The sequence below is a fragment of the Chondrus crispus genome, genomic scaffold (genome assembly GCF_000350225.1).
Source record: "Chondrus crispus Stackhouse genomic scaffold, scaffold_284, whole genome shotgun sequence".
NCBI lineage: Eukaryota > Rhodophyta > Florideophyceae > Gigartinales > Gigartinaceae > Chondrus > Chondrus crispus.
Window position 1 is genome coordinate 97,861 of NW_005179166.1, and position 18,484 is coordinate 116,344.

Below are 18,484 nucleotides of genomic sequence, written 5' to 3' on the forward strand. Positions count from 1 at the left end.
TCCATCGTCCAGTGTAATTGTCCATTATTCACTAATTTTTCACAACTTACGGTCGGATGGCGGCGGTTCGGTGTGAGACATCAAGCTTGCCTCGACTTTCCAGCAATGCACATGTCCACCGGTACACTGTAGCCACCCCTCCCCTTTTCTCCTCTTTTTGCCTAATGTTTCGGAAGGCGGCGGTGGTGACTTGGTGATGGCATGAGCGGCGGGCTGCAGGTCTTATGATGTAAGTACATGCGTGTCGTACAGTACATGTGCTGCATGCGCGCGCACGTGCAGCTTGGATTGTGTGACTGTAGGGCCCCCTTTTCTCCTCCATATTTTTCTTGCATTTTTAGAAGGCGACCGTGGCGAATTTTCCGACGGCGAGGCACTGCACTGACCGACGGCGGTCATGCTACCTATTTTAGTGGCAACGTTTTGTCATTTTCCCAATTTTCGCAGTTTTAGAGTGCGGGGGTTATGAAAGGAGCCCGCGCCGAGGTAACAGTTGCGCATCAGAGTTCGTCTGCCTCCCCACTTGGTCCGTACATTGAGCATGGGTACGCGTTCCCTTGCTTCTCGCGCATTATTTTCTGCGATCCGCGCGTTCGCGTACGCACTGGCCCTGAGCATTGGAGGCGACCCTCCCGGTATTCTCGAACGCATCACGCCCGCTCGCTTCAACCACGATCTCCCAACTCCTCTCCTCCGCGCCGCGTTTTGTGCGTGTTCACAGACGGCGAGGCGGTACGGAGGTGGTGGGAACGGCCCCGTCGACCTGAGGATCGGAGGTAGCGTCTTCGCCCGGTGTGCCCCATCTCGGCTGCCCGCTCGTACATCTGCTGACCCATTTTTTTGTCCTAGGGCCCCACGGCGTCGTGGTTCAGAGGATGCCAAGTCTTCCGTGTATCCATTACCGAAATGTGGAGGTGGCTTCCGCGGCAATCGACTACGTGGTCTCGTCAGGGTCTCTCCTCATCATCCGAGAGGACTTGTTTTCGTAAGACAGTACGTGCTGTCTTCGCTCCCGCGTCTTGTCGGCGACGTCGGAAGCCGTTCTTTGGCTTGACTAGTGGCTGCTGTAGCATAAACACCCCAACGACAGGGGTGTTTGCCGGCCTCCTTATTAATGGTGCGAAATTCACGAAAATTGCCAAGGCGATCCTGCAAGCTTTCGCGTTTTACTGAGGGAGAAGGCCCACCGGTTGTGTCAGTGGCTGAGGGCGTAGTCTCGGGAGCTGGATCGAGTAGTTCGGAATATTCGGGAAGAGCACATGGGGAGCAGATGCGGGGGGCCGAATATAACTCATTTGTTGGGGAAGAACCATACCAACTGTGCACGTGACCTTTGCACTTGATGCATTGGTGGTAATTTCCAATAGGGTCACGTTTTTCGCATGAGGGTTCCACACAGCGGTTGAGATGGGACGGTGAGCTCATGGCTCGTACTTCTTTGTTGTTGAGGGTGGCCGTAGAAGGAGATCGAACTTTACTCGTTCTTGGCAATTTATAAAGAGAGAGCCCGATAGCGTACCAAATCGGGCTGCATATGCAGCCAAAAGAGCCGTTCTGTACTGTATCAGCTACAAAGCATATGCTTTGTAGCTGTTACAGCCGTTCTGTACTATATGGTACAAAGCATATGCTTTGTAGCTGTTACAGTACAGAACGGCTCTTTTATGTAACTGGCCGACCCCTCCCGTTGCCAAAAGGTACTGTTTAGATATTTATCATACTTTTTCGTGCACCCCGGACCTATGTGCGCAAAACCGGGTCATGCGTTAAATTGGTGTGCGCTAAAACGGGGCACCCCTGTATTATGTTTGTGTGGGAAGATAGAAATTACAGTTTATTTGGTTAGCCCTAAATCTGGAAAAAAGGGAAATTATTCGTTCGACGCGCCGGCAGAAAATCCGGATATATTCAAATCCGAGGGCGGTATCCCGACCGACCCTCGGGGGTAACTTGCTACCCTCCGACAGCGCCGGCGAAAAGTCTCGAGACTCGACATCCGAAGTATCCCCATCCCCCTCGCTCTCGCGACTCCTTTCCCCCGCCGCTGCGTGCGACGAGCGCGGCTACTACTAACTTCATCGTTTCCGTTATCCCACAGTTATGAGCCCAGGGGGAAACATGAGTAAATTATCAGGATTCTTCGACCCGCCTCTCTTCGCCGCCGATGGCGATCTTGAAGCCTGGCGCAAGAAGGTTGGACAGTGGGTCGACTCACTTGAAGTCGCCCACGACCAAGGCACCGATCGCACTTTTCAGACGATGTTCAAGCTCCTCGGACGAACGCTCTATGAGCGCGGCCTTCCGGAAGCTCAGAGGGCAATCGTCGATGAAACCCAGTCCAAAGGACAGCTCGACTACCTCCAGATGGATGATCCCGTGCAAGCGGCACTCTCCATCGTCGAGCTTGTCGCTGTAGACCCACCGATTGCCATGGTCACAAGGCTCATCGCATCATATCAGAAGGTCACCTCGTGTCGCCGAGACAGGAACGAGAAGCTCTCCAGCTTCGTCTAGAGGTTCCGAGGTTTGGCAGCCAAGCACTTGCTGCACGCCAACACTTCTTCTTCTTCGCAGATAGGTGAAGTTTTGGCGATTACCTTCCTCAATAACGCAAAAATAGAGGAGGGAACGTTGACCAATGCCAAGCTCCAACTAATTTCGCATGCAGAAGCCCGAAACAAGGAGGAGTCTGCAGTCGTCGACACCGAAAAGGTATCCAAGGCGCATCTCGAGGAAGTCCTCAAGATATCCGAGAAGCTGAAGAAGGTTGACGCTCCACTCCGCGAGTCAGAGTCCACGGCCGATGATTATAAGAAGGCTCTGTCCGACTTCAGATCGCAAACAATCAGCTTCATCCGCTCCTTGGACATTTCAGTCCAAGACCTAAAGGTGACTGCAGAGAATAATGCTGCGAAGACGTCAGTTGCTGACTCTTTCCTGCCGCGGCACACTTCTTGCAGGCTCAACCTTGACGACGCGGTGATCTTGCTGAGGAATCTGACCCAGACAACGTCAATGGATGCTCCCCAGTTCTCCATGAAGGACGTCCAAGCCTTGGTTGACCGCAAGGTCAAGTCTCTCATTGGCACCCATGGCAAGCCTGGCCATGCAAGCATCTTCGACAGACTCTCTGAAGTCGGCTCACGTCACGGGCAGAAGAAGGACACTCGAATGGGTCCACCCTCTAGCCGTCGTAACGCATCTCGAGGCAGTCGCGAGAGGCAGCTGTCTTCGGATCACGAGACCCAGTCCATTTTCTATGACTGCGGAGAGCGTGGTCACTACAGAGGGGCAGCAGAGTGCAAGGAACCTAGCGCCTTCACCAAGAAAAAGAGGACGCGCCGAGACCCCAGTGACGGCGGCTCCGGGGCACATCCCTCGTTTTTCGGAGAGGCTCCGGCGGCTCGTCAAACAGGCAAGCCTAGTCAGCCATCCTGGAGCCTCCTCGGATATCAATCCGGGAACCCCGGATCCAAATCCCATTATTGATCCGGGATGTCCCAGAAGCGTTGGAGGGATTTCTTGCGCCGCAGCCCTCTGCACTGCCATGAACATTCCGTTCAAACTTCAATGGCTAGACTGTGAACCGTTCTTGCACGGATATAGCAAGAATTGTAGCGACGCCGAGGTCACTATTGGAGTTTGGGACCTTCCCGTGACCGACATGAGTGGAACGGAAGTCAAAATCCCGTTCTACGTTACGAGAGGAGATGGATTCCTTCTTCTGGGTAACGAGATCCTTCACCGTTCGTACCAGCTTGGACCGGAGAACCTTTTGGTTATTCCAAAAGGAGTGAGAAACCTCTCCTCAAAACGTCTCACGTTCAAGACATACACCGAACCAACAATGTCGAGTGACCCCGATGCGGTTCGCACATTTCTTCTCGTCGTTCCGTCCAAAACATCCTCCTTTGTGACGTTCTTCTCCACGGAAGTCTCATATGCGTCCACTATCCCGCCGGCAGAAACCATGAAGGCAAGGTTTCGATATGGCAGAATCGCCGGTCGCTTCGCCAACAAGCTTCATGGATATTCACACCTTGCCCTTCAAGACATGGAGACGCTGTGTCGTCGAGGAGGAGTGATGACTCCTGTGCTGAAACAAGCACTTCAGAGAGTCGTCGAGGAGTGCACTAGCTGCAAAGAAACAGGCCGCCCACTCCAATCGCGGAAGATATCCTTTGGGAAAATACTCGCCTCGTTCAGCAGCCATGTCCAACTCGACTTCTCCTTCTGTGCGGAGTTCGAGAACGCCCCCATCTTACATATGGTGGATGTCCATACGGGTTATTCAGTAGCATCCCTGATGCGGACCCGTGAGATGGACGAAGCAGCTCGGCAATTGGAAGTCGCATCGGTAAACGTTCACGGTGCACCGTCAATCATATCGGGAGACATCGAGTTCTTCAACTCCCGCTTTGCCGAAGCCCTAAGGTACTTCTCAATACGTTTTGAACCCGGTCCAGCCAGACGTCATAACAAATTCGGCGTCGTGGAGCGGAAGAATGCGGTTGTCCGTGTGCTTATCCAACGTCTTCTAAAGGATGCATCAAACTCCTCGGCGTGCAGTATTGACTCAGTTGAAAGGAAAGACGTGGTCTCACGTGCCGTGTATCTGAGCAACATCCTATATGGAAGCAAGTCAATGAGCAGCTTCGAGATGACTCGGGGTTACATCCCCTCGCCTGTTGGTCTCCTTCAAGCAAAGCTGTCCGCTGATCTCATCACTGCGCATAACGAGCAAGTGGCACGAAGAGATTTGAGGCTTCTCGACAAGTCGCGATGTCCACAAGTGCTTCAAGCCGCCCAGTTTTCACGTGATGACCCGGTGTATTACTTCAAGAGAGGCCCAAAGTTTGGCTCGTGGGAACACGCGTACGTGCAGAACCCACAGCCCCACTTCGTCGTCCTTTCAAGGCGTCAGGATCACATTGGTAAGCCCATAAGAGCGGCATACGAGGACGTTCGGAAAGCTCCGTCATCCCCTCTACTTGCTGAGTTGGATGACATGGACTTCGTATTCCCACGGTCGTACTTCGTCATTGATGAGGACTTTGAAGACGGTATGCTCCCTCCAACATCGGCACCCCCTCCGCTCTTCTCGGAGTTAGAAGAGATGCCGAATGTGAGTGACAAGTCGCCTCCAAGCAGACCGGAAGGGTCTGCAGGGCAGCAGGAAGCGGCGAATGTAGACAGCCTTCCTGACTTGGAGCCCCCCGGCGATCTGACGGACATCTCTGAGTTCAGGACCGAAGAGGCTCTGTGGGCTTCCCACCCCATATCAAAGAGCTTATTAGCATCCTCAAAGCCGAAGAAGTTGAACAACCCTTTGTTAGATGTCAACACAAGGTCCATCGATCGCTGCAATTCCTTGTTTGGAACACGGTATCCAGTCTCAACTTCGAGTAGCACTCTCGATTTGAACTCAACTCACGAGCCCCCACAGCCGGAAAAAGACATCGGAACCACACAAGTTGTAGCTCCGTCGAGGCTGCCTTTTCATCTTGCATCGTCGAAGCAAAAGGTCTTTCAACAAATTCAGGAAGTGGTTGGGAACAAGCCCACCTCTGAATTCAAACTCCAATTTGCTCCGCGATGGATAGTTGATCAGGCCATAGCCGAGGAGAAAGAAAACTACGCACAAGCCGAGGCATACAAGGAAGTCCCCTATGGGGATCTCCCACAACATGTCAATGTGATTTCTTCCCACCACTTCTTCCAAGTCAAGACCGACGGAGAAGGAGGAAAGCTGAAGCTAAAGTGTCGTCTAGTCCCACACGGGAACCGGGATCGAGACAAAGAGTTCGTCCGGAAAGACTCGGCGACAGCGCAGTTCCCTATAATTCGCATCGTTCTCTCTGTCGCGGCAATAATGTCTTTCTCAGTTGCCTCCATTGACATCAAAGGAGCATACTTGCAAGCTGGCCACTTTCCCCGCGACATATACGTCCGACCCCCGAAAGGTTGGGTATCTTCTGCTCGAACAGTCTGGAAGATACTCAAGCCGGCCTATGGAATTGTAGAATCCGGACCCCTATGGCAACTTGTCGCCCAGAAATGGATGTCCACGCAAGGGTTCGTACAAGTCCCAGGCCTTCTTCAGCTCTTCGCCAAATACAATGCCGAGGGATCGATAAACCTACTGGTCGCAAAGGTCGTCGATGACTTCCTCGTGGTTGGCGTTCTTCCAATCATCCATCAATTTCACGAAGCTATCTCTCGCCGGTTCATTGTCGGACGCTACGTCGTGAACAAGGACTTGATCTTCAATCGTCTTCATATCCACCAGGAGCCTTCCGGCTCTTTAAGCATTAATATGCAAGAGTACGTGGACAAAATTCTTCCGATCGACGTCTCAAAGGAAAGAAGAAGACGACACCAAGACAAGTGCACCGCTCCAGAGTTGACTTCATACCAAGCTCTCGCTGGAAGTCTCAATTTCCTCGGACATGGCATTCTCCCGCAAGCGGCTTTCGCAGCCAGCTACCTTCAGCAAGCCGTTGGGCGCTTGAAGGTGGCCGATCTTATAAACGGGAACAAGTTGCTTGTGGAGATCAAAGCGCTTTCCCCAACGCTCCTATTTCGAACGCCGTCGTCTCTCGTCAATCCTTCCTACCTCGCTTTTTCTGACGCCAGTCAAGGTAGCTCCTCATACGGGCAGACAGGGTATGTCTCCGGCCTATACCTGCCAGCAGGGGGTGCGGGGATCTACCACGTCCTTGACTGGATCATTTGCAAGCAGAAGCGTGCTGCCTTTTCATCTATGGGGGCAGAGATTCTTGCCGCCGCAACGTCATCAGACAGAGGCTCGCTAACGGCAGAGAGCCTGCAAACTCTTCACAAAGCCCCAGTCAAGCTTCCCTTCGTGCTGACGGTGGACTCACACGGGTTGTACGCCACCGTGACCACCCTTCACGAAGGTGCAGACTACCGCTTGAGTCCGACGGTAGCAAGGATGAGGGATTCCTTCGAAGACGGGGAAATTTCAGTAATGCAATGGGTAAGCGGTACGCAAAACCCTGCCGATGCATTAACCAAGAGGAACGAAGAAATGTTCAAGATCCTCAATGGAATCATGCAGAAAGATCTTCTAGAAGACGAGGTTCTTCAAGGCTCAAGGCGGATCAAAAGTGCATCGAGCACGCCAATGTAACTCTCGAACTCGTTTAATCGCTGTCGTCTTCCACTACCCTCATCCTCTTCGTCCTTCTACCAACCGAATCATTGTTCATGTGATTCTTCTTTGTCTTCCTGCTTTCGCTGCGCTGTTTTCCAGACTTCCTGCGATTCTTCTTCCCCTTCCCGACTGGCTGCAATTCAAGCTTCCGAACTTCAGCAATTTCAAAGCCATCGCAAACAATTCCAAGGCACTCACCCAGCACTCCGGGGCGATTATCAAGCGCAAAGAGCTCAACCGGATCTAGAACGTGGCCTTTTTGGGCGTCAAGAACTACTACGTGGTCTAAACGTTCACCTAGGTCGTCCAGAGCGACGATTCTTATTAAAAAAAATGCCGTCCACCTTGTTGACCATCCACTCCACAAGACTTTCCAGCACGGGGACGCTGCATTTCTTGAGGCGATACCTCCCGAGATGCTTTTCATTCCAGGCCTGTAACTCTGCAAGGCTTCGAGCTTTGATGGGTCCTTTGCGCAGCATGGCAAGTGCCGGATCTTCTCCTACAACGGAGTGTAGCGCGTTAGCGAAGGAAGCACGCACGCACTCGCTGTGTGTTGCGCGGCAGAAGAGTGCCTGGTGCGTACGATAAGGCCTAGTGAGTCCGGTGGCTTCGCGATGCCCGGGACCCCCAGTAACAACAAAATCGTCTTGATGACTGGCACAGTACTCATCCAGCCATTCCAAGGCTTGTGCTGTCTTCCGAGTACCAAAGACGAGCTCAACTTCGGAGTTTCCCTGCCCACCCGGACAAGTCACTTCCATGTCGCTGGTAACTGGGCTTCCTGCCGAATCGAATACGGACAACACGCTGGCCTGGAGGGTATGGAAGTCCACTTTCCAAAAGGTCTTGCGCCCGCCTACGCTCCGATGTGAAGCGCAGTACTGACCCGGGCGGAAGCCGTGAGTCCTTCCGGAAGCCATCACCACCCTTCGAACCTCCCAGCGGCGCTGCTCGTGCTCCGACAGGCCCGTTGCGTTAAGCAAATCCCATCTCTCCAACAACGCAACCTGAAACATCCTCCCTCTCCTATCCAACAGCCAACGTAGAAGAACCTTCGATGTTTCCGTCCCGATGCTCAGCCTCTGAGCAGTCCTCTCCCGAGTGAAGGTGAATTCGAGGCCCGGGCCAGGACGAGGACTTCGCTAGACCTCCACTTTCCTCCGAGCCACGCCATCATCTCGACCGCAAGCCTCCCCTTACCCTCAACGAGCCACAGGCCTGCCATCACGCAGGGAAGCGCACGACCCCCGATCCCTGGCTTGCCGGCACTCTTTAGGTTCGAGAAGGTCGCGCGCTGACTCGCGGAGGAAACGGCCCGTCGTTGGTGGAAGCTCGGAGGTGGGGAAGCAACGGCGCGCGGGAGTGATGGCGGAGAAGCGGAGCGGCGATGTGGTGTGAGAAGCGAAGCGGCGATGTGGTGTAAGAAGCGGAGCAGCGATGCGGTGCGCGAGATCAAGCGGACGCTGAACTGAGCCAGTGTATAGCGAGGGCTGGCGGTGGGCGTGCGCAGGTGGTGACTACCGGAAGCTGTTGGTCCGCGGTGGATTTGGGGGTCCGAAAGCTCGCGGCGAGAGAAGGGGGGAATAACTCAACAAGCAACCGCCCTTACCCTACGCAAATCTAGAAGGCCGCGTTGTCACGACAAGGGAGCGAGTACCGAGCAGCAGCGGCGCGGCGTCAGATCCATATAGGGTTGGCGCCGACGGCGGATCGGCCGGCGCCGCGTGCCCCAATTTTAGGGCCAACAGGGGGTGTGTGGGAAGATAGAAATTACAGTTTATTTGGTTAGCTCTAAATCTGGAAAAAAAGGGAAATTATCCGTTCGACGCGCCGGCAGAAAATCCGGATATATTCAAATCCGAGGGCGGTATCCCGACCGACCCTCGGGGGTAACTTGCTACCCTCCGACAGCGCCGGCGAAAAGTCTCGAGACTCGACATCCGAAGTATCCCCATCCCCCTCGCTCTCGCGACTCCTTTCCCCCGCCGCTGCGTGCGACGAGCGCGGCTACTACTAACCTCATCGTTCCCGTTCTCCCACAGTTTGAACAAGCAGCAGGTGGGATCGATAAAAAGGAATAGAAAGTAGCAAAACTGCTGAACAATGCAAAAGATACCTTGGAAAGCATTGGAAGGCGCACTGCTCGCCATTCTTCGACGATATTAATAGAGCTTTTATCATCCTCATTGTCAACAGAGTGGGGTGGCTCAATGCCAATTCTCGAGGTCCATACCAGCAAGATAACAACAGCATGTTTGGCCTCAGACGCAGTTGGAACACCATTGAATACCTTCACAACATATTATGCGCCATCATCATCTTTCTCAAGGCCGCTCAATCCGGCTTTCCATGGCACCTACTTGGACTATGCGGCGGATTGACCACATCATTCGAGCATATCAGCAAGAGCCCATACTTTCTCGCCTCCCCTCTTCGCCAGACATCTATATCCTGCTACGATAGCCTCATCCGCCCCTACCGTCTTCGCGAAGCTCGGTACTTTTCGTGCATCCTCCTCGTACTTGCGAAGCGCTTTGCAGTCCTCTGGAAGCTCCCAATTCTTCAGCGCCTTGCCGGCTACGACTACGTTATGCAGCATAGGTGCGATGGCAGTATCCTCCCTTGCAAACTGACAGCCTCCAAGGAACGATCCTTTCTCGTAAAGCCGCTGTGCTCGCGCTACAGTCCCGTTCAATTTCCGCAATTCTTCTTCCACTGCGCCACGTGCATCCTCCTGTCCACTCACCCAGTTGAGAAAGTGCCCATGGAATTTTATATAAGTAGCTGTGCTTACCGGAAGTGTTAGCACTTTCGCGGACGACAGACGCCTTTTGCCCTCCGCAGGACGGAAATGCTGCTTGATGTACGTCATGATGTGTCGAGAGTCCTCTACTAAATTTCCGTTATGGTACACCACGGGCGTCCGTTTGTCGGGGTGCAGTAAGTAATACCACCCAGGCTTGGACATAGGCGGGATCGCCACTGCCTGATACGGCACCCCGAGTTCCTCGAGTAAAATGAGGACGCGCTGGGAGTAGGGGCAATCCCCGTACTTTTGAGATAGCGTATCGCTATTTGAGTGCGCCTGAGACCCCTTCACATGCACCTCTACACCTCCACGAGGTAGTCGCAGTCGGTCCATCTTGCTCCCCACCATCGAGCGACGATCTCTGATTTTCGCCAGCTCTCTGTACAACAGATGAAGGCTTAGCGGAGCACGCTGCTCCTCGGAGTACGAAACCCCTCCAAGCTGAAGCCTTCTCCGCCGATAGAATGGAATGGCATGTGCCTGCGGCAACGGGTCGAAAAACTCGACCAAGTCCATCAAGGCCGACTGCGCGAAATACAGTCGTGACCCAACTCGATCGCATCGTCTCTTGCTTCGCGAAGTACGTCGCACGAAGGCCTCCAAAGTCTCAAAGTCTCGGATCACAGGCTTGTACCAGCGCGCGACGGTTGCATCTACTTCCAGAATACGAGAAAATTCTCGGAACGAAAGGACCGCGTCCTGCCCACGCCTCTCGTTTTCTGCTTTATCCACGAAATCCAATTTCCCGCTGTAGAGCTTGCGATGCAGGAGCTCGCCGAGGACAGCTTGTGCACGCGGTGTAACACGTAATGGGCCGGCGCGAAGAGCCGTTTGCCCATCAGGCGGGTGGAATAGATGCTCCGTCATCTGCATCTCGATAAGAATTTCGTCGCTTGCCGCAAATACACCTTGAATCCTACCAAGAATATTGCTTAAGACTCTATCTGCTGCATGGAAACCATAATCCAAAATAACGCTCTCCTGCTTGATAATCTCTACCATTGCGAAGTATCGACCGAGCAAATAGGCTGAATATGCTGGAGAAAGAGAGCTGTCAAGACCTTTCTTTTCCACGCGGTCCCAGTCTGAATCCACGATAGAGTGAATTCTGTCAGCGAGCTTTGCAGCGCTTTTCAGAATAGGGGCTGACAGCTCCATGTACTTCTTTCTCAGCAGCCGCTCAATTTCGTCTTTCTTAGCCCTGGCCGCCTTCTGCTGTGCGGCAATGGCAGCCATCTTATTGCGACGTGCGTTGTACCTGGTCCCTGAAATAGTAGATACGGTGGAGATGAGGGCGACGATTACCGGGGCTGGGACAAAGTGTAACAGCTCCCTGACGCGATCTGTTATAAAGCCGTAGGCCGTTCTGGTGACTGTGGACACGATGCCAGCCGGTAGTTCGATGATTTTCTTAAAGCTGTGGTTGACTTGCTCTAGTTGCGACTTTTCCTCTGGCATGACAGGGTTGGTGTTTCTTGACCCTTCGGGATTCTTACCCTCGCCGTCATCTGGTTGGCGCTTACCGGGACCGTCGCCTCCGTTTCCAGAAATGGCTGAGCCAGAACCAGAACCGGAGTCCAGCTGAGGCTCGTCTAACTCAGAGTCCGTTGCGGTGGGGGAGGAAGTGGGAGAAGAAGATTCCGGTTGTTTGTCCCGTGATGATTCGAGTTCCTCATTAGAGTTGGATGACGTCTGCGAATTCATCTGAAGCGCAACTCTACAGCTATGTGCAACGACTGGCTGGCGAGAGGTCGAAGACAAAACTGAAAGCGGGCGGCGCCACGACTGGGCGCATGACAAGCCTGGGAGCGAAAAGACAAATGCAGAGTTCATAGAGGCTAATCTGGAGATGCCTCACTTGGAGGCCGCGCAAGGAATCAGGAGAAGTCTTACCCTGGTTACCGAAGGGTAACCAGATGGAGAACGCCAGCTTAGGATATGAAGGCTGGTCAAAAGTTTTCTTCAGGTTTGACATGATGGAGAGGAGCATGCGGTGATTGGCCGGCTGCAAAATGAGGGCACAACTGTGCCCCGACTGATGACGTCGGCTCAGTAAGGCATGCAGTCTACAGCGCGCTGATTGGCCAGTGCGGGCGGCGTGGAAATACTGATCCCCACGTCTTCCCTGATCTTCTCAATAACAAGCTTGCTGCAGCCTATCGTCGACCAGGCCGTATCGAACCCCAGCCTGCCTCCCACCTTTGTTAACGTTCACCTCTCTCCGTCAGCGGTTCGATCCGCAATCGCCCGGTCAGGAAACGCCCCGCACGAAGTCGCCTTCGCTATCGAGTCCATCGACATCACTATGTTTCGCAAGTGCCCGGAGCAAACGTTGACCAAAGACGGCGCCCGCCGCTCATTGTTCCTCGACCTTCTGATAAAGCCAAGCCGTCCCATGATTATCTGCACAAACGGCCTTCTTTGATACTCGATCATGTGGAAACCCCGCTTCCTGAACAACTCCAAGTTATCAACATCCCTCTCGTCAGTGATTTTCTCCTTCTCCATCGTTACCTCCAACCCGGCCTCCTTGCGTTCCCACACTAGGCAGCACCAAGTCTTGTTGCCATCCGGCAAAAAAGGCGGCAAGGCCGCGCCCGTCGTTTTAACCTGCGCGATAGCTTTCCCGAGCAATGGGTCAAGCGGATATTCTGAGGCTGCAATCCTCCGTGCCTTGTTTTCGTCCCAGCGCTCACCCGAACTCATCATTTTCTGGTTCTCCCTCCGTTCTCTCAACTCCCTAAGATACATAGGACTGCGCTCCCTTTCGTCCTCCATAGCCCTCCTTCCTCTCGAGCTGTGCTTTCTATGAATCACCTTGTCCACTTCCTCTGGTGCTCCCAAAGAACAATTCCGAATAACCTGATATCCACTTTGCGAATCTCTCCCAATAATATTATGAAACACATGCCTCGCCAAGACCTCATAACGCAACTCTTTATACATCCCAGTCGGTACCCCCTCGTCCGACACGTCCTTGCGTGCGATTCGCCCACCGCCAAGCAGCTTGACCATCTTGGACCCCCACGTGTATGGCGGATCCTTTTCAAACACGACGTACAGCCAGGCGCAGCCCTCCAAGTCTACCGAGCGTGCCGCCGCGCATAGGACAGAATCAGCGCGCCAGGGTTCCCCGCTGTGCATCGCGCGCGCGTGAAACTGCGGCGTCTCATCCAGAAGCATCGCCAGCTCCAAGGTTTGGCCTGGCCACTTTTGTAGCATGAGTAGCATGGTCGCAGATAGAATGCTGTAGGTGTGGGCAGGAAGGTAAGAGCGATCTTTTTTGCCTGCGTTTTAGTGACAATGGGTGCCGCCGCGGGAAGAGGTCAAAAACGTATTCAGAGGATGCTCCTCAGTGCTTGTGTGCGTTGGAAGAACACCATAATGAAAGAGGTGTCTTCCCACTCAAGGCGCTTTTCTCACACCTCTCTCTCTAGTGTCTATCCGACCAAGCGTTATCGTCACATAAACATCTGCGAATTTTATTTCTTTTCAACTTTGATGTCCACGGTTTCCATTTTTCTTTGGTAGGTTTACTCGTTTTAAATTTTTGTGAAGGTAAACCGAATAGAAAGCACTCCAAGGAATGTCTCCACAGTACTCTGCGTAGCTACTGTACTGTGGATGACTAATGGGATATCAATTTTGGAATTTTATCCTTGTATGGAAGGTTTGGAAACTGAGGCCCGGTGATCCAACACCTGTCTAACTGGAGTTTGTGTGGTTGCGTATGCATGAACTCTGTGCGGGGAAAACGCACTGCTGCGATTCGATTTTTCATCTTTCTGATATTGCGACCTCTACCATCGGAGTTGCCTCTGAAGAAAGTCTCGCACAGACCGAACTTGCCATAGACGAGTTATTCCCAACTTTTTCCAAGCTTAATGATAATTGAAGTTATTGCAGTCGGCGTCCTGATGCTTGCCTATCCACGAAACCCCTTGATGGTTGCATGTGGTTACATAGCTCTTGGTTTCATTGCAATGCAATTGTTGGTGTTGTGTGAATTTTTCATTCAACAGTACATCTGCCCTACTCCAAACTGTTTCTCTTTCGCCGTCTCACTACTTTCACCGTGGGCGGGTCTTTGGCATATACATTCCTACTAATCCTTTGCCGACCCGTACCGAGGTTGATAATGGCACTCTCATGTCTCTATCCTTCTCTTAAACCCTCTAATATATGCACGCCGTATTAAGTGCTTTCAGGTTCCTGGTACCTCGCAATCTGAATGTCTCAAAATCGTATTTTTTGAAAACCGACTTGCCACTATGTTTGAATCAGGCTCCGGCCCGTCGCAATTCCTTGAGGAACTCGATACCGCAGAACAAATCGTAACAATCGCAGTATGATGCAGGAACGCACTCAACGAATTTGGAACGCCAACCCCAATAATTATTGTAGCATAATTGTTCAGGGAACCAAAAACAGGTCTCATCGACATACGCTATGTTTGTATTTTTTTTATACAGGAACGGCGAAAGATGAAAAAGCTTCTCGCTTCCAGAGCGAGACTTTCGTCGCTCGTATGGCATTAGTCCTGATCTGTGATCTACCATTTATGCGTTACAGTATGTCCCATCTACTGTTATGTCGCGTCACGCTTTTCAAAGGCTTTTGATCATTTTTGAATCGCATGCATTTTTTTGTTTAACCGGCAAGACAGCAGAGAGAGAAAATGCCCTTGGACGGGACGGAGACGAGTATCTGAACATCAAACAGCTATCTGCGGCGAAGAAATACTTTTTCTGTCGCAGGACCGACAGGAGACTACCGCGAGGCAGCATCCAGCGGAGCAGAAAGCTGAGACCAGGAAGATCGTTTGGACGCAGATAAGATGATTTACTTGGGTACTGCCCCGTCACATTGATGAGTCCGTGTAGGAAAATTGTCACAATTGTAACTTGAATGGGCGCAAATCATGGCTGTTTTAAATTAGTATTAGCAGGAAACGTGCCGAGACGTGCCGAGACGCGTTTATCTTTATCACTACCCTGGATCTATGGAAGGTCGATACAGACAGATTGGCCGCGAGGTCTTTTTCCGAGGCACATACATTGACGATTGAAACACTCACGGAAGAGAGAGCCTGGGGAGTTGTTGCGGTAACAGAAGGTAGTAAGGTATTGATGATGGGTGAAAAGTAGAGGAGAACCAAATCCCTGGTCGAAACGGCGTTTACCGGAAGTATGCTGCGCAATTCAAGTAAATAGATTAAACGATTCATGACCTCTGTAAACTATTTCAAATTTTCTCAAGATCTACTACAAGCAGTGCGTCTGGCATTTTGTATTATGATAATTGAAGCAAGGTCGTCTTCGGTAATTATAGTATTCATCATTTTGTCATGAAAAGGCTCTCACGTTGAAGGCTTTTTGTCTCCCATACATCTCTGGTATTTTGTGACAAGGACTACTCGATGTTATTGCAATATTTTCAGGGCGACCCTTTTTTCTATCTGTCATGATTGTGGGACCTGTGCTGCCCTGTGCTATAGCTGTACCTGGAAACGGCCTGATGTGAAAAGGCTCGACTACACTGCATTGTTAAGGGATTCACTAACGCAATTTTATATTTCTTTTTAGCTCGCACTTCGCATATTTTAGTTTTTGATGAGCGCTATGGACCTTCGTGGAATTGCAGGCTTCCCTACGAGCATGAAATATGACTTGGGGAAGTCGAGAAAGCTACGTTTATAAAATGAGCTCAACCTGAAGTCAGTACAAAGCCTTGGGAGCTTTCCTGCAGTTCAATGCAGCTCTGTACACATACGGTACTTCGGCTCCATCAACTACAATACTGTACATATTGTACCAACGGGTTGTGGGAGCTACATTTACACATTTGTTCTGAAGCCCATCATTATCATTAGAACTACGTTCTTTACAAAATTGTGGGCATTAGAGACTTCACAAAGACACAGATCTACTATACAGTACCAAAGATCCAGTGCTACCCGCATACTGTACGTGTACAGTGTCGATGTGGAGATGGTTGAGGTATGAGAGGGGAAGGATACTAAGGATTCTGGACTGGCGGCGACGGCCGCTCTGTGACCTCGCGCCCTCCGGGTTGTCGAAATATACAGTATAGCTCTACTGTGCTCGCCCCTCGGCGTTCGGCCGAGGTTCCAGCGCTGGCCGCCCCTGCCGCCACAGCAGCGGCAGGGCCTAATGGGTATGACGATGGAGGGGCGGTGTCGGACGAAACTAATGACCACTACGTGGTCTCGGCGTTAGCCGGGCTCTACAAGGGTAAGCGCGGTCTGGTAGCCCGAGTAAACTTCACCTTTCTCTAACTCTCTTTTCGGGACCCCTCTCTTTTGCTTGTCTCCGGACCAGATTGTCATACGGGGCGTTTCATAAATACTGTATACTGTAGCCGTTTCGAGCAAAATGCCCTACTGTAGCCTGAACAGCGCCTGTACATCGGCTACTGTATAATATTGCAACGCACGTATGAGACCATAAAGTGTTCCGTACAGTACCGTACATGGAAACGTGGTACAGGGTACAGTACAGGGGGGGTCGCGATATAAGAGCAGGTTGAATAAGAGCGACCTCGCAATAAGAGCACCATTTTCGCTTGACACGGTATCATAACTTCGAGCACCATTACACATTGTAATTACAGTGTTGTACTTACCTTCACACAGGCCTTTCCTCGGCTGGTATTTGAAACCCATCTTAGAGGTCTCCCTCATGTGAGGGAGACCTCTAAGATGGGTTTCAAATGGTACGGGAGGACAGATCAGCGAGCGCCCGTACCATTCCTCCGCCGCACAGATAAATACGGTGCCTCAAAATGACATTCCACTTTCCACAGATGGCGCGCGACTCGCTTAAGAGGCGCAAGCGCCTTTCGTTGAAAGAGAAATCCGAGGCTGCGCGTTGTCTCCAGAACGGCGCAAGCGCTTCTTCGGTGATGAAGCGTTTTGGAATTGGACGCAGCACAGTCACAAACATTAAGTCGAACCTCTCTGTGTTGATCTCAAAGGCTCACGCACATGGTGCCTCACTAGACGCAAAAAGCTTACGCACTCCGCCCCTTCTGGAACTCGAGGCAGAAGTCCGCTAGAAAAACTTGCTGATGATTGCAACGTAACAGAGGTTGGGATGTTGTTACGGAGAGTGAGAAGCGTGTTTGCGCGCTTACGAGGGAGTGCTGCTGTGCACGGGTCCAGGCAACTGCTTATTGGTGAGATGCTACAGCGATCTGGGTAGTAAAATGGACATCCTGTGCCAAATTCTTGAATAACAGCAACCTCGGAATAAGAGCAGATGAAGGGGGTGGCACGGGGTGCTCTTATATCGTGGTCCTGACTGTACAATATTTTGCAGCCTGTGATCTGTACAATCACGTCACAGAACTGAGTCAGAGCTCAGTAGTGATCATTTGTGGTTGTTCTTCCATACTGGGAGCCTCCGGAAATTATTTTTTGTGTCAAGAGTCATAGTTTTCCTTTTTGTGCACACAAAATGATTTTTGTCACGGAATGTTTGGGCACACAATGTGCGTCCCCCTTCTGTACGCACGTTTTGAACTCACCGGACGCCGACGATGACGCCGTCAGAGCTCTAACTACAGAAAAGTTGGATTGCACACGCGCGCATTGTGGCATTCGTGCGATACGCATTTAACCTATATCCGCCGCTGTAATGGCCGGCGCGGCCCCTGGGCGCGCCGCGGCGGACGCGCCAAAGATGCGGCGCACGGCGTGAGGCGCCGCGGCGTCTTATCCTAACCTACATGGGGCCGCCCGTCCGAGAAAACGGCGCGTTATGTGTGCACAACGCGCCGTTTGCGTGTCAAAAAATCCCGATTTGGTCAACACAATTTGCGATTTTAGGATTTCAGGAAGCCCCCACTCAAGACAACTCCGGACATTCACAATTGCTTTCTTCCACACGAAAACCATGAGAGTGCCCGTCATTCCCAGGTAGAGGCGCATGCACGCATGTTAATTTTATGCACTGCATTCCGACACTGCACGCAAATCAAAACTTCACCAATGTCCTATCCAAACATCCAAGGTTGGGTGGGGAAAGCAGTCACGTTCAGCTACCCTGGGGTGCCTATGAAATTGGGGGAACTTCCTGATAAACTTTTTCTCCCAGTAGGTATCTTCCACTCAGCTGGAAACTATGCGGCGTTGCGTATCAAAAAGAAAAAGACCTGCGTAGGTCGACGCCCTCTTAAGGAAACCAAATCCGCTTTGCTTGCATTATCAATTTCGAAAGCTACAGAATTCCAGATCTTTCTCTGCTATCCAAGGTCAAGTGCGCTGTCGCTCAACCGGCGGCTGAGCATTTACGATATTGACCGAACCTCCTTCACAAAGCAAGACCACGCGAAGTTCTCTGAAGCAACCGCTTTCTGTCTTCTCATAGACAGCGTGATTGTAGCGAGAGTTTTTATATTCCCTCTTGCTCTGCGGAAGCCATCCCGTTGACTTTTTCTTGCTCCATTGCATCGACGCGTTCCATTCGTTTCAC

General features: G+C 51.9%; 4 protein-coding genes; 1 reads left to right on the forward strand and 3 right to left on the reverse strand.

Annotated features, from left to right (window-relative positions):
- Window positions 1-9,307: 9,307 nt before the first annotated feature.
- CHC_T00005320001 (hypothetical protein) lies at window positions 9,308-11,693 on the reverse strand. XM_005716857.1 is given in 2 exon segments: window positions 9,308-9,566; window positions 9,567-11,693. The coding sequence occupies 1 exon segment, from the start codon at window positions 11,691-11,693 to the stop codon at window positions 9,567-9,569; it is 2,127 nt and encodes a 708-aa protein (XP_005716914.1). The 3' UTR covers window positions 9,308-9,566.
- A 19-nt stretch (window positions 11,694-11,712) lies between these two features.
- On the reverse strand, window positions 11,713-11,979 carry CHC_T00005321001 (hypothetical protein). The gene has a single exon (XM_005716858.1). The coding sequence runs from the start codon at window positions 11,977-11,979 to the stop codon at window positions 11,713-11,715; it is 267 nt and encodes an 88-aa protein (XP_005716915.1).
- A 221-nt stretch (window positions 11,980-12,200) lies between these two features.
- CHC_T00005322001 (hypothetical protein) lies at window positions 12,201-13,220 on the reverse strand. Its single transcript, XM_005716859.1, has one exon. It carries the CDS (start codon window positions 13,218-13,220, stop codon window positions 12,201-12,203), a length of 1,020 nt encoding a protein of 339 aa, XP_005716916.1.
- Window positions 13,221-17,946: 4,726 nt separating this feature from the next.
- Window positions 17,947-18,441, forward strand: CHC_T00005323001 (hypothetical protein). Its single transcript, XM_005716860.1, has one exon. The coding sequence runs from the start codon at window positions 17,947-17,949 to the stop codon at window positions 18,439-18,441; it is 495 nt and encodes a 164-aa protein (XP_005716917.1).
- The last annotated feature ends 43 nt before the right edge of the window (window positions 18,442-18,484 follow it).